The sequence below is a fragment of the Rhinichthys klamathensis genome, unplaced genomic scaffold (genome assembly GCF_029890125.1).
Source record: "Rhinichthys klamathensis goyatoka isolate OS25496 unplaced genomic scaffold, OSU_Roscu_1.1 h1tg000123l_1, whole genome shotgun sequence".
In the NCBI taxonomy this organism is placed as follows: domain Eukaryota; kingdom Metazoa; phylum Chordata; class Actinopteri; order Cypriniformes; family Leuciscidae; genus Rhinichthys; species Rhinichthys klamathensis.
The window spans coordinates 3,407,995-3,424,052 of record NW_026606660.1 but is presented as its reverse complement, the minus strand read 5'-3'; the positions used below and the strand labels follow the sequence as shown (position 1 = coordinate 3,424,052).

Sequence of the window (16,058 nt, the reverse complement as noted above, 5' to 3'; positions counted from 1 at the left end):
AACATAAATAATGAAGAAATGATGAGTAGGGATGTTTACCTGTCCAGCCATGCCAGGAGGCTTTTGGCTGCTCCAATAAGTTCAACCACAGAGGAGAGGAATTCATTTGGGAGCTTGCTAGATGTGTTGCTTTCATACGTAGGACTCTTCCTGCGTTCTGATGTTGCGTTGTGAAGGCTGTTGGTCACAGCTCTCATCTTCAGCACCAGATTCTTCAAGTTATCCGTTTCCACACCATAGTTCTGAGGAAGAGGCACAAAATTAAATATTACCGTAAAGCCCAAAGTATACTTGTTTTTTACGCGTATGCTAGGACATGCGTACAGTGTGCATGATGTAAATATCGTCATCAGTATAGTACATGCTTACCGTACACGCACAGCATGAGTTTTCTAACCGCATGTTAGGGCTTCACAATTAATCAAAATAAAATCTAAATCCCGATTTGACTTGGTGCGATTATGAAAACACAAAGGCTGCAATTGAATTGAATGTATGCGCTGCGTGTTTCAGAGTGAAGCAGCTCACTGTTTTCAGCGTCTCAGAGAGGCTTGGTTCACAGTAAACGTTGCTCCACATGAAGTCAAGTCAAGTCATCCTCATTTATATAGCGCTTTTAACAATTGTTTCAAAGCAGCTTTACAGAGATAAACATATAATTTAAGGTAACAGAGATTGGTTTGGTTTTATAGTGGTTCTTGAATAATGTTATTTTCCAGCTAAAGTTAGTTTTGATTGATTCACTTCCGTCGAAATGATCATTTGCTAATAAATTAGGGGCCGCTAAGACGACTAGGTTCTCTCTAAACAGACTTTAAACGCGAACCTGTGATAAACGCTGATGGCGTTCACATGCGCATTAAAGGTTGTATCAGCGATTTCAGGCCCAAACATAAATGATCACATTCATCTAATCTTTCCTAACGATCCGCTAGCTGCCCGGCCCATAAGCAGGCCGTCAAAATAAAGCGTCTCTGTAGGCAGCCTAGGCTCTGAGATCTGCACACAAAAACAATTGGGTTCACCAACCACTCAAAACCAAAATAAATAGTGTTCCAACCAATCACCAACATGGATTCGTTGATAGACGCTGGCTTCTTCTTCGGCTACGCCTTCGCATGCAGCCGTGCACGAGCGCAAAACCTCACTACACCCGCCCCCTGTCTGTGATTGGTTGGAACACTATTTATTTGGGTTTTGAGTGGTTGGTGAAACCAATAGGCTCTATGCACGATCGCTTCCGTGTTTTGTCTCAGCCCGCCCAGTTACATCCGGTGCTGCGTCGTAAGCCGTTTTTGCATTAGGTGGAGATAATGGCAAATTACACTCGCTGTTTACAAGAACTTCCAGCGGTTAACGTGAATGATGTGATCATTTATGTTTGGGCCTTTTTGGGGCTTGAAATCGCTGATACAACCTTTAAGAATTGACTCTATAGTTATGAGCGTTTGAATATATGTGCGCAGGTTTGTAATTCCCTACAAACCATGCCTTAACAAACTACTTGTCTTGCCTATAAATTTTGATACAGAATTTTATTTTATTTTATCTCCATCTATGGAACTCCATCTCTGCCTCTGTGAACCATCTTCCCATATTTGTAATAAGAAGCGCTTATCAACATAAGATAAGTTTTTCCTGCGTTTTTTTCTCAAAATGAAAGTTTGATGCTTTAATGTATGAACATGATGAAGATAAGACTTAAATTTTTTCCTAAATCGTGCAGGCCTACTGAATGTACGCTCTGCTCGCACATACATCTTTTTTTTGTTGTTGTTGTAGTAATTCGTTTATCCACAAGGCGGCAACACTGGCCTTTGTGTTACATTTGAAAAGAAACGGAAACAGAACAACAAAAAAAGATGTCCACATTGGTGAGAACTTGTGTGAGGGGAGTTAAGAGGTACATGCAACAGTTTAAACGACTACAAAGTCATTTTTATTGTTTATGGAGAGAAATAGCAAAGACACTGGACAAAGTTGAAGCTTTCTATTGCGCATGTGTCGAGCGCTTGTGTTCGCGCATGCTATCAAATGGAGTATACTTTGAAAGGGTTTATATTCGGCTGAACACATATGCTTTCAGCTATACAGGTACATTTTCGTGATTGGTTACAATGGCATATTGGGTGATGCTTTATAGTTCGCCTGGATAGAGTCGAGGACGTGCAACACTGTTGAGGACTAGGTACACAGAATGTGGTCATGCATGCATTCAAAACCAGTTGACACAACACAACTGACAGAATGGAACAGAACACAGAGGTCTTGAGATGCTTTTGAAAGCTTTTTCACTTGACACTGTTTTAAATGCAGTGCTCATGGTGTGAGATGCTGAAAAAACAGTAAGGCACAAAGAAGGGGTGTAAGTCTGACACATTGACCAGCTTCATCACCACCTTCCCAACACAAGTATTAAGCCGATTTATCTGTTGAGTTCTCGAGCAGTTAAAATGACCAAAATTCCCACTTCAAATCCATATTCTCCTGTTTTAAATGCATCCAGTAAGCAGCTAGAAACACATTTGCCTTCTTTATCCAGGCCTTTTTTTCAATTTCATTTTAGTTTAAAGAGTTAGTGATTCCAGCATGGCATTGACTGAGAGAGCAATACATCCAATTGCTTCATCAGCAGTGAAAGATTCTTCGGGTTGCAATCCACACCAATTAGATTAGCGTATTACACAACCTAACAAGTTTGCATTTCTCTTCTGTTTTTTATTGTGTCCTTTTACAGCATGGATTTAAAATTAGTAAATAAACACTTGATGCTTGACTTGCCCAATACTATGTATTTAGTAGACAATTTATATCCACTTCTGGAATGCAATGAATGTAGGCTTGTTCAGCAGACGCAGCAAAGAGACTGTATTACATACATTGAAATTGAATCCACACTTAGAAGGCATCATTCTTGGTGTATTAAATTCAACACCCCATGCTCAACTGTTACATGATGTAAAGCAATTGGACTGTTTAAAATGTCACAGCCCTATTTAGACTCTAAAAATTGTTTGGCAAAATGTGTGCTGCTTGATTTAGCTGCTAAACCTGGCATCCCCCGTGCTCTAGTTTTAAAATCTTGGAAAGGACAAGAGCATTCCTCCTGGTCTGGCAAATCTCAGTTTGCAAAAGTACTGCATCTAAGCCAAAACTGCTCATCTCTGAAAAAAAAAAAACACTGAAAAAAAAACTACTTCAGGTTGATCTGCTATGGTCTAGAAAGGATATTTCACCCATAAATACAAATTATATCATCGTTTCCTCACCCTCATCAAATTGCAAACCAGTTTGTGGCCAATTTTGCTCGCACATTCATATGTAGCAGCGCCTCAGAAAGTGCCAGGTTCGATGTCAATAACATCAAATGTAATTGGTTCACATGTCTTGCATCCCATCATTATGGATGTAAAAACTAAAGCAAGGCTTTTTGAGGTATAATAACACAGATGTAAAAGAATAAATAACCAATTTGGGTCATATGGCTTCTCATTACAGACATGTAGGGATGGTTTCACACATGGCTTAGATTAAGCCAGGATTAGGCCTTAGTTAAATTAGGACATTTAAGTAGCTTTTATAAATGTGCCTTAGAAAGAAAAAAAAACATTTCTGATGTGCATCGTGAGAAAAAAACAATGGCACTGACATATTTTAACATTTCAGTGCAAGTTGCTTTCAGTTAAGACTCAAACATGCATTTTAGTCTGGGACTAGACTAAGCCTCAGGTGAAACCGGGCATTACAGTGCTATTATAGCTCTGGACAACCACTGGTCTCTGCCTGCTTTCACTAATAAATGTTCATAGTAAATGCTGATCTATATTAGGAATGAACTATTCCTTTAAGCAGCAAGCTATTACACTACCGGTCAAAAGTTTAGAATAATCAATTTATAATAATTCTTTTTAATGTTTCTGATCAATGTTAAGTTTTTGTGGAAACCGTGATAATTTTTTTTTTTAGGATACCTTGATGAATAGATTGTCCAAAAGAATATAAATCTTTTGTAAGATAATAAATGTATTTACTGTCACTTTTGACCAATTTAATGTGTTAAATAAAAGAAAAAGAAAAGTATTCTTTTTTTTATTTTTTATCGTAGTGTATCATACAAAGGATCCACAAAATATTAAGCACCAAAAACAGTTTTGGAGTAATGGTAATACTGGAGTAATGATGCTGAATATTCAGCTTTGATCACAGGAATATACTGTATATATATATTTTTTTTAAATATATTTAAATAGAAAAAGTTTTTTATTGTAATAATGCTGCACAATCTTATTGTTTTTACTGTATTTTTGATCAAATAAATGCAGCCATGGTGAGCATAAGAGACTTTTTCAAAAACAAAAAAAACTTAATTATTCCAAACTTTAATTAGGAGTGTAAATGTGCATTTACTAATAACTGCCCTGTAAATCTCAGAGGCTTTACATTGAGAAACATGTCTTCTATGACTCCATAAGAACCTTTTATAGCTTAAATAGTTTGTAAAGATTTGAAGTGACATATCCAGAAAGTCTAATACTCCTAAAGGATAACAGTATTGTCTTCTGACCGTCGGAGATGGCAGCACTACAGTCTTTGCATTTTAAACTGCTCGAATTGCCAATTCATGAGCATGTTCATTTGAGAACATATGCAGTTTTTACTCTGTTTCATGGATCCTCTGAACTTCACAGTCACATAATGCTGCAGAAAGACAAAGCTAGACAGCGTGAATAGCTCCCTGTTCAATTCTTGTCTGCTGACTAGAGGAACTTGATTCAACATTAATATCTGCACGACAATATTACACTGGTACACAAGTTAACATTCATTCCAGACAATTGAATGATCAGAAATGATATAAGTCCTGAAATGAGACCGTGTTCTAACTCCCCAAGGCGCTTTGAGGATTTATATTTATCAAATGATAGGGTTAACTACACCTGATATGGTTTGAAGAAATGAGAGATTGGTTTCCTCCATCAGGGCAAAGTTCATAGACGCTCTCACAGATGGAGGTGGGAATGTGTTTCCTGTTCAGCATGAAATAGACTTATGGACACTCCATCAGGGAGAGATCTGGAGCACTGCTAACACTAACACGAGCACTTTCTGCATCCAACACTTGGCCTGAGTGCCTTTGATATCATTTCCAGTGCTATGAGACAATAGGAGACTCTTTCCATCGAGGAGGCGGCTGTGATTTAGGGACAAAACAGATGTATAAGGTTTGGGGAGATGATCTGGAAAAATCATTAGGAGTCTCATTCTAAATTATTCGTTCTTCTTAGACAATGATGCATTTCACAAAATGTGTTAATTGACATTTTAGGAAATTCCTAAGATTCCATCTGTATGTTATTGTATCTGAGGAATTATTACATGGCTCTCTGGGATGCTTGATTATAATTGGTCAATCAGGCATTCTGTGGTCAAGTATTTGGAATAATGGGTGTGAAATTACATACACATATACACAAATAAACAGAGCCGGACAGTAACGGAGTACATTTACTTGAGTACAGTACTTAAGTACAATTTTGAGGGATCTGTACTTTACTCGAGTATCATTTTTGGGGAGTACTCATGACTTTACTCAAGTACATTTGAGAGGCAAATATTGTACTCTTTACTCCAATACATTTCTATCCATAAACGTGAGTACCCGAGTAAAAAAAAAAAAGAAAATCTCGGAAACCCTCAATTTGTTGTTTCCCTCTCAAACGTGATTGGATTGTGCAGGCGCCACTGATTGGGACAGCCTATCAGCAATCACTTTCAGCTTTCTGCCAAAGTCAACTCCATGGTCAGATTTGATATTACACATTAATGTAAGCCAAGCATTTGGTTTGATGTTCTTGAGTATGTGGTGTGTTTAACACAGTCAGGTTCAAATGTGGCAGTGGCGTAGCCACGAGGGATTTCTGATTTCTTAAAAAAAAAAACTTTAGGAGGCAAAATATTTTACTGATTGTGTGAATTACACTGCGCAAACCAAAGTAGGCTACTACCCAGCGAATGAAGAAGGGTTGGCACTCAGTCTCCTTTATTTTTCGGGTTTGCATTTATGAGGAAAAAACAATGTTATGGATGTGTTCTCCGTTACGGACGTGAGCGCTCTGAAAGCGGCATTAAAAATGCTTTAAAACTTTCACAGAGACATCAAACAGAAAACACAAAACCTTTCTTTAACCTGAATTTCGTTTTGCATTAATTGTATCTTAATTTTAATCAATGTTTCATCAACCAATTGCCTGGGTTTAATAAATAAGAAGTAAATAGCAGACGATAGATAAGAAACGGAGGCGCCGGCACGTGAACTGGATCTCGTCTCATAAATGAACCGAAACTCAGTGTATAAGGTAGCCTCTACTTGCCTCTCACAGACATGTCTACTTTTAAACAGAAAAATTCAAAACGAAAGAAAACAGACTACAGACTGTTCTCTGCTTATGTAATCCGTATGAAATGTGCATTTCTCTCTGGCGCGTTCACTACGGAAGATCGCGAGTCAGCATCGTCAACTTCATCTAGCCGACACTGACAAAGAAAACACTTGTTTATTAACAAGTGTTTATTAATAAACAATTAAAATATCTCCTTGCTATATTTTACATATTCATAATCATTCCTTTTGCCGGTTCTTTGTGACAGCTTTTAGGTGCTTTATTGGCAGCGCCACCCTTACATGTGGTGTGTGTGTGTGTGTGTTGTCCCCGCATTTAAAGATGGGACCCCCCAAAATTTTAATTAAATTAAATAAAGCAACATGGTAAAAAGATGAAAATGACTTGATTTTACTTTCAATTCCTTTTACATTCTCCAAGGTATTAACATTAACATTTTTCATAACTCCATGTAGGACGTTTCTGTGCATAAATGTAAGCACTGTGGCAGTAGATTAGTAATGCAATATTTAGAAAATTTACTCTTGTACTCTTGTTACTCAAGTACTTTTAAAAACAAGTACTTTAGTACTTTTACTTAAGTAGACATCTGAATGCAGTACTTTTACTTGTACTTGAGTAAAATTTAGCAAGGGGTATCTGTACTTTTACTCAAGTAACAAAGCTCTGTACTCTGTCCGCCTCTGCAAATAAAGGTTCTTTATTGGCATCTGTGTTTCTAGAAGAACCTTTAACATCAATGGAAACCTCCCATTGCAACAAAAGGTTATTTAAAGTGGAAAAAGATTCTTTAGATTATTAAAACGTTTTTCGCACTGAGAAAAAATGGGGAACCCAAAATAGATTTGTGGCCATTGTCTGCGTTTGATGCTAGGGGTCTGGGCGCAATTATAGCATTCAGTGCTGGACACTGCGATGTACGGTATCTTTTACAAGCACTGGCATGACCATCAGTCAAAGCCACCAAGACATTCTACCTAAGTATTTCCATGTGTTCATATCAGGTCCTTGAATTCTCTTCCCCACAGAAACCAATGTCTTTCTGAGCCATAGTCATTTCTCATGTACTGATTTCCAGGTTTCCTTTTTTAAAAATCATACTATTCTGTGTGGTAAACAGCATTATTATTCCAAAGCTTGAATCCTTAAAGGGATTGTTCACCCTAAAATGAAAATTCTGTCATTACTTACTCATTCTCAAGTTGAGTTTATTTCTTCTGTTGAACACACACAAAGGCATTTTTAATCAAACAGCCATTGGATTCCCAGCCCGTTCTCATCCTTCGGCGTCATACATGTGACGCTTTGGACATTTCGTTGAAATCTTACGCACATGGCATCCTTTAGCATCAATATGAGACGCAGAACCCAAGGCGTCATACAGGTGACGCTCGTCTAAATCCAACGCACATGGCATCCTTTAGCGTCAATATGAGACGCAGAACCCAAGGCGTCATAACCGTACCCTACCCCAGACCTAAACCTACCCATAACAGTGCGTGTTATATTGTGACTAAAGGATGCCATGTGCATAAGATTTCGACGAAATGTCATATGGCGTCACCTATATGACGCCAAAGGATGAGAATGCGTTGGGATTCCATAGTAGGAAGAAAAAAAAAAACATGGAAGTCAATGGCTACTGTAAACTGTCTGGTTACCAGCATTCTTCAAAATATCTTCTTTTGTGTTCAACAGAAGGAAGAAACTCATAGAGGTTTGGAACAACTTGAGAGTGAGTAACTGATGACAACATTTTCATTTTTGGTTAAACTATCCCTTTAAGCTGATTTCTGCATGAATGCTCAAATGTCATGTGACTAACTACCAATTTCTTTTAAATTAGTAGATGAATGGGAGACAATAATACTACTGACTAGTCAATATTTGTAGGCCGGGAAAGGCCTTTAGTGAATATAGTAATGAAAGAATTGCATTCAATCAATCACCATTAGCCAATATAAATACTGAATATTTTAGGGCTCTCGATTTAAGGCATACATTTAATTAATTACTTATGGAAAAATAAAGCAAATAAAAAGATTTAACAGAGTTAAGGCACCCGCCCCAGACCTACGTAGGTCATCTTACATTTCATACAGTTGATTGGTGACGAACATGAACATGAAACCGCTCACTGCGTGATGAATCCTAATAGAATGCAGTTAAATATCTATAAAATTCAAGATATCAGGGCAAAATTTTGTATGATTTTTTTCTATGTGATATAGATAAGCGATATCACAAGTGCAAATGTATATACAGTATGTAATAAATAGGTCACAATTTAGAAGCACAACACACGTGATTAATACTAACCAGAGCACAGAGGAGATCTACGGCCTCTAAAACCAGTTCCTGATGGCCGATGCGGGCAACAGCCAGTTCCTCAAGGTCCTGATGGGAGATCTTCAGTAGCTGTTCTCCATTAATCTTCTCTCTCTCAAAGTTGTGCACATACTGTTGCAGGTTGTCATCCAGACCTTCACAAGAAGAAGAGAAAAGAGAAAGAAAACATTTTTTAGAAAGGGTAAAGAATGCCATTTCTGCACCTCAAACAAACAGATCAATGTTCTGATAGTGCCACACTTTTACACACAAGTTTTAAAGGTCCTAAAAAGTCTTAGGCTAAATTTGACAATTCTGAAGAATGCAGATACCCTGCCGCTTTCAGAAAACCATTTGTAGGCCTGTTCTCTAAAAGCAGCAGGGTATCTGCATTCTTCAGAATTGTAAAATTTAGCCTAAGACTGTTTAGGTCCTTTAAAACTTGCACAAATTCAATTAACACCGTATATCCATACAGAACAAACCCATACAAAATAAGTCATGTATCGCAGATTCTTTTACTTGAAACACTGCTCTAAAAAAAAGACAAGCCTGTAGAACGAGCAACAGCGCCGCATTTTGACTTTGAATGCAGTGCTTATGTTAATTTAATTCCATCATTTCCCTTTTAAGCATAATAACCATATTAGACCGTACCTCGATTCCTGTTTCTGCGCTCCCCAAATTTAAGAAATCCTAAAATTATAACTTCTGTTATACAATTTCAGACTTTTTTGGCCTCAACTTTGATCAAACTAAGGATCCGTTTACATGTTACGATTAGGGTTGGGTATCGTTTGGGTTTTATCCGATTCCAGTACCTACTCGGTATTTTTTAAACGGTTCCGGTGCTTAAACAGTTCTTAAATCGGTACTTAAGAAAATGAAACCGCACACACTTTATCAAAAAATAATACCCTTTGATTTACAGGGCCAAACTGGACACAATATTAACTTAAATCTTTAAACAATATAAATACAAGTAACATATGGTAATAATAAAACCAATATAAAATAAAAATTCATATTTACATAATATCAAATGAAACAATATTGTATCAAACAATGTAATAATACTGGAGATTAATAGAGATTACTAGCAGGCAGAGCTGCCAAGCCTACAAATACACTGCTTCTTAGCTACGCAGCGTTGAGTGAACCTATGAAAGAGAACATCTCTGGTTACTGGTGTAATATGGAATTATTTTTGTGCCGGTAAAAATGAACGTAACTTTTCAAGAAATCAATGAAAATATAAATTGAAATTGAATAAAATATCTTTGAAACTGAAAAAGAATTAATCGCAGGCAATTTTTTTTTACTTTGTTTTTAATACACTGCATGTTTTGCTAACTATTCCTCATATTTCTTTTACTGATCTAAACTTACAAATGCGCTTCCAGAGTTTTCATTTACGCTTCGGAAGTTTTCGTTTGCTTCTGAAGTTTTCATTTACGCTTCTGAAGTTTTCGTTTACGCTCCCTGAGTTTTCGTTCGCTGTTCTGACACAAATCTCTCGTGGGGGCGGGGCTAGTAGCAGTGTGTTCTCATTGGCTACTGAGTTTTTGATTGACAGCTTCTTGACCTGGAAGTGAAGACGTCAGTGTTGCGTTTACATGTGTGGATGTGAGTGTCTGTAAGCGCAGCTTTCTATTTCATTTAGGTGATATTAAGTTTATATCTGTATTTATTTACTGCTACACTATATTGTTGAGATGATTTCTTATAGAAGGAATAGTACAGACAAATGATATAATTTGTCATCGTCGATATCAGAATACTGGATAGCCTACTCGTGGTAAGTCAGATTTTTTTTTATATTTTTTTTTTATTAATTAATACTAAACTAATACTATTTATAATACAGTACTTGCTTTTTCAGGTGGAGAGGCATATTAGAGCTGAGTGAGAGCCCATAACATTATACAGCAGTGTCGTCTTGATTTAATTGGTAGTTAGCCCAATCATTACATGACTTGTTTATCTAACGTTACATACGGTTACATTACAGTCTTCGATTAGATCATATTTCCCCCCTTCCACCCCAAACAACATTGGGCTAGAGTACTGTACAGTATCTGCACTGTAGCCTACAGTACATAAAGTACTGTATCAGACAATGACCGATGCCATTGGACCAGAGCGCTGTCAATCACTGCCCGATTCAACTTTGGCAATGTAAAGCCAATTGCTGATTAATTTGCGATGCAGAGTTTTTAAAAGAGGAGAGACAGGACTTGACCACATTCCATGTCTCTATTCATAATATGTAAACACTCAATTATTTTGAAGTATCACCCTGGGCGCAATATTTATTCTGCAAAATGCAACAAAATGCTTTTTCTGTGTCCATATTTGAGCAATAATAATGCAAAAAAAAAAAACATTTCGGAGAAAAATGTTGAATTTTTTAATAGTCTTTAATAATAAATATATGTCCAAATGCAAAACCTAATACATGCAAGTAATTATGACTGAAAACATCCAGCAACTAGGGAATACACAGCCATGGATAAATGTTTATAGGGCTATACAGCCATCTACTGGTTACACAACAGTATTACAGATGATAAATGGTGCATGACTCGGAGGTAAATATTTAGTTCTGTAAAATCCCTTAGAACATTTATATAGTTTGTTTGAAATAATTATTTTAAGTCTGCAACTTGTTACTGCATGTGGGAGTTCAAAGCAGTTTGTATTGTTAGATTATAATACATTTCCTTTCTCATTTTCCAGGGAGTTGAGCAACTTTTCCATAAACAAAATTCTGATGCTGACACAGAGGATGGAGTGATAATACCAGAGATCAACTGTCTCCATCAGACAATAATGTTACTTTGTTCAGACATATCACCTTTGAATGACTGGGATCCTGATCTTCAGACACCTGATGTATTTTATTTTAATATTATAAAATAGCAAATATTTTAATTTCTTTGGAGCTCTAGATTAAAACAAACACAGTTTACAAGTACACAAGAGGTTGCAGTTTATTCTTATTAGTCTATGCTGATCATGGATTAGCATACCAACAGCATATGAATGGGATAGTTCACCCAAAAATAAAATTCTCACTTATTTTACTCACCCTCATGCTGTCCCAGATGCATTTTACTTTCTTTCTACAGATAAATACGAATTAAGAATTTAAGATTTTAAGGAAAGTAATCCATCTCTGCGAGTCCTAAAGATGCTTTAAAAACCACACACAGTGAGCGTGATGTCCATGCGACCTCAGTGGATGAATCAATGCCTTCTGAAGTGAAACAATAGGATAAGAAAAATACTAATAATGTAAATTGTTTTAACTATTAAAAATCACTTCCGACCAATTGTCATACATGGGTTATACATGGGTTACAATCCACTCGTCTTATATGGACTCACAGAGATGGATTATTTCCTTAAAAATCTTTGTAATTATGCATTTTGTATGTATATTATGAGAATACTGTGCATTACATGTATAGTATGCAGTTAATGTTTTGTGGCTTCTGGTCTTTCCTGTCACAACATAATCGCATCCAAGACTTTCACTTTGATACTTGTGTATATGCTGTAGTGACAATAAAGAATGTACATTTATTTGATTTATTATTTAAATTCATTTAACTTATTTTATAAGTCATAATTGAACCTGTTGATGATTGTTCAAATATATTTACAATTTTAAATGTTAGAAGATAATATTAACCAATTGAAATAAATAAAATTATCAGCATGATTAAAAAAATGGCAACAAAATATTGTTTGTGTGAAATATGTAATGAAATGTCCTTTGAGGTCTGTATCATCTGACAGCAAGCCACGATTGTAATTTTCATAGTTTAAATTCCTCTTATTTAAGTGATCATACATTTTGATGGTGTAAATGCATATGGTAACAATGAGAAATTTGATGGCCATGGTTGCCAACCTTGATTACCTGGTTGAAGTGAAACTTTCTTGACGGCTGAATATATCACACACGTATACTAGTAGGCTATTCTCTTTAAATTGTAATAGCACAACCTAATCAGAGCCTAACATGCAAAAGAATCATCAGGAATAAACAAATATTCTCCTAAAACATTGGACACAATATTTTGAGTAGGCATATACAGTAGGCCTACTTTGATGTAGAATTACACCTGAATAGACTGAAGAGATCTCTTGTGCTCCTAAAAGTTTCTGTTGACAAAGTAGTAGCAGCAGCAGGTAAATACAGATAAAATTCAAAAACAAACATAACTTAATATCACTAAAATTAAATAGAAAGCTCCGCTTACAGACGCTCACATCCACACAAGTAAACGCAACACTGACGTCTTCACTTCCAGGTCAAGAAGCTGTCAATCAAAAACTCAGTAGCCAATGAGAACACACTGCTACTAGCCCCGCCCCCACGAGAGATTTGTGTCAGAACAGCGAACGAAAACTCAGGGAGCGTAAACGAAAACTTCAGAAGCGTAAATGAAAACTTCAGAAGCAAACGAAAACTTCAGAAGCGTAAATGAAAACTCTGGAAGCGCATTTGTAAGTTTAGATCAGTAAAAGAATTATGAGGAATAGTTAGCAAAACATGCAGTGTATTAAAAACAAAGTAAAAAAATTGCTTGCGATTCATTCTTTTTCAGTTTCAAAGATATTTTATTCAGTTTCAATTTATATTTTCATTAGTTTCTTGAAAAGTTACGTTCATTATTATCGGCACAAAAATAATTCCATAGTGTAACATATCTCTCAATAGGGAACGAGACGCTGCCAAGCTCCTCGCGCTGCCGACCAGCTCCCTTTTTCGGCAAAGAAATCTGAGGTGCAGATGGCGCGCGCGCGCCAACATAATATGACGACGTAAGTGCGTCGATGCGGCGCCCGCGCCATCAGCCAATGAATTGGCTTGATTCTATATGGGATTCAGACTATCGGCACACCCAGAGGGCGTTCTGACCCGTAATTTTACACGTGAAATGCAGCCAAACCTTGCGAGAAAGGGCGCGCATGCGAGACAGAAGAGACTGTGGTCCAAACTGTGTAGCACACGCACGGCGGAGAGAGAGAGAGCGAGAGACCTTGTGTGTGTGCGTGTGTGCCTAATGAAGTTAGGCACCGAAATCAGGCACCGAAATTTTCCTTCTTATTCGGTCTGGTTACTACCGTTTACGTCGGAACCGGTTCCCTATTGGCACCGAGTTTCGGTACCCAACCCTAGTTACGATGTACAAAAAAGTTGTGTACAGGCAACAACGCTGCCAAAGCGATCCCCGTTCACACGAATAAAAAAAAAACGCTGTATTCTGCTGTAGTTGGCGAGGTCACTTAGTTAAGAAACATTACCCGACAGAACACATAATATGTGCATGACGTCACCGGTTTCACAAATTTGCGTTTTTGTTGTTTAAGGACACAAATACAGTATAGTTTTCAAAAACTTGCACTTTGAAACCCGTTTTAAAAGCTTACGTTTTCAGGCCCCAAAAATACTGTTGTTGTGTTAATGAACAGTCAAAACGCATAAAAAGTTTTCGGTTTTTAGTTAAAATTGGTGTTGTGTAAACGTTGTGTATGTGGGGTAACGCAGTGCTGTTTTATCATATTAGATGCATTTGAGTGTGTTAAAAGTTGTTATAATGCCACTCTGTGCGTTTGCTCGGCGTCTATATTAGAAACTTGTTGCACACTGCAGTGAGCTAGATCCATATTAGGCATGGCAAATATGATATTCGCGGTAAATCAAGAAAACAAGATTTAAACAAAAAGGCTAACTGTGTTGAGCTGTATAACAATGATTAGTTCTCTGGATTTAAACATTCTTAGAAACATTTGGGATAATGTAAGTACACAAATCAACACAATATATAACATTGTTCTAGTGGTTTTTGATTGATCCAAAAATCTTACATTGTGTGCCTTTAAGTACTGTTATGGGCTGTAAGGACTGCTAAAAAAAGTTATGGGGGAACAGTTATAAAACCTGTAAAGCTTGAACACACTGTTAAACCTTTTCAGAGTTGAAAAATTCAATTTAGGGGTCAAGAAAAAGTTTTTTGAAAGAAATATTTTAATAATTTTTCAGAAAAGAGGCATTAAATCGATCAAAAGCGACAGTAGAAACATAATGTTAAACATATTTAATGTTGAAATGCTTTTTGTAGATAAAAAACCCCCCCGATATCATTAGAGGTCAACCAATTGTTCGGTTTTGCCGATTAATAGGCACTGATAACCGATTGCTGGACAATGGGTTATCGGCAAAAATCCATACAGACAGTGTTTCCGGGTTGCGTCTGTTGCTGGAGCGGCTGAGAAGGGTGCGCTGTGATTACGCAGTACGAGAACGGCTTTTTAAGGCGAAATAAAAGCTATCGCTGACGCCTCGTGGAGTTTGTTTTGACATGTGAGACTGCGCTGCTCAGAGCGGGACAATTCAAATACAGATTTAAAACAGACAATGAAATGGTATGTATACAGTACACCACCGTTACCGTACGTGTTTTCACATAATTATGAAGTCATTTATTTGTTCAAAGTTTTTACTGTATTGTTGATCATATAAATGCAGCCTTGGTGAGTATAAGAGACTTCTAAAGTAAGATAGAAAGCTACATAAGGTATTTAAGAACATTTCTCTAGAAACATAAGGTTTTCATTAGAAACATGCTTCCTTCCTTGACACTGCAACAGGTGTGTATAGAGCTCTCAGACTATAAACATCACGTTGTTTCCACCTGCTAGAGTTTACACATGTGTGTGTGTGTGTCAAGCTGGTTAAACAATTGACAGTTTGTTGTTTTTGCAAAGGGTCACCTATAATTACAGCAAGCCTACTAACAGCTCAAAGGAAACTAATGTCAGCAGACTGGTTTAGCTGGATTCTTCAGGGCTTCGTTATGCCTTGTTCAGTTTCTTTACGCGCAGATCTGTTTGGAAATGTTGGTGTATTTTCTGCTTCTGTTTCCTTTTGATGTAAATCACATGAAATTCGGTTACAAGTAGGATTTGCTGACTTAGCAAAGGGACTTATGTCTGATTCTTGACATGTTGACAAGAGCATCCAACACCCCCCACGGACACACAAAGCCCTCAGTCACCCCGGGCCGCAGCACCAGTGAAGGACGGTGAAGGATGTTCCTGTGGGACGAGAGGGGGAAGGGGGTTCACTGTTCACCCAGTCAAAGGCACTACAGAGAGAGCAGCTGCAAAGGTCTGGCCCGATGCCCTCGGACTCAACGGCTTGACAGCCCAGACAAAATCACTGACCTTAATATTCAATACACAGCCCACCTTCATTTATCTCTGGAAATCTCAAACAAAGTTGAGACTCTGCTATATCAGTGAATGTTCCCT

The 16,058-nt window shown here is 37.2% G+C and overlaps 1 protein-coding gene and 1 long non-coding RNA gene across 4 annotated transcripts in view; one reads left to right on the top strand and one right to left on the bottom strand.

The window, feature by feature from the left end:
• The window catches only part of LOC130088904 (connector enhancer of kinase suppressor of ras 3-like), a 109,254-nt gene that overhangs the window by 70,419 nt on the left and 22,777 nt on the right, over positions 1-16,058 (bottom strand). For all 3 annotated transcript variants that reach the window (XM_056255896.1, XM_056255894.1, XM_056255895.1), the window contains exons 2-3: positions 8,721-8,884; positions 40-242 (exon numbers count right to left, since the gene is read on the bottom strand). In XM_056255896.1, the coding sequence (XP_056111871.1) occupies positions 40-242; positions 8,721-8,884 (367 nt within the window). The remainder of the gene's footprint in view (positions 1-39; positions 243-8,720; positions 8,885-16,058) is intronic.
• Positions 10,566-11,825, top strand: LOC130088909 (uncharacterized). The gene is made up of 2 exons (XR_008807514.1): positions 10,566-10,680; positions 11,469-11,825. It is a non-coding gene; the product is annotated as an uncharacterized LOC130088909 (long non-coding RNA).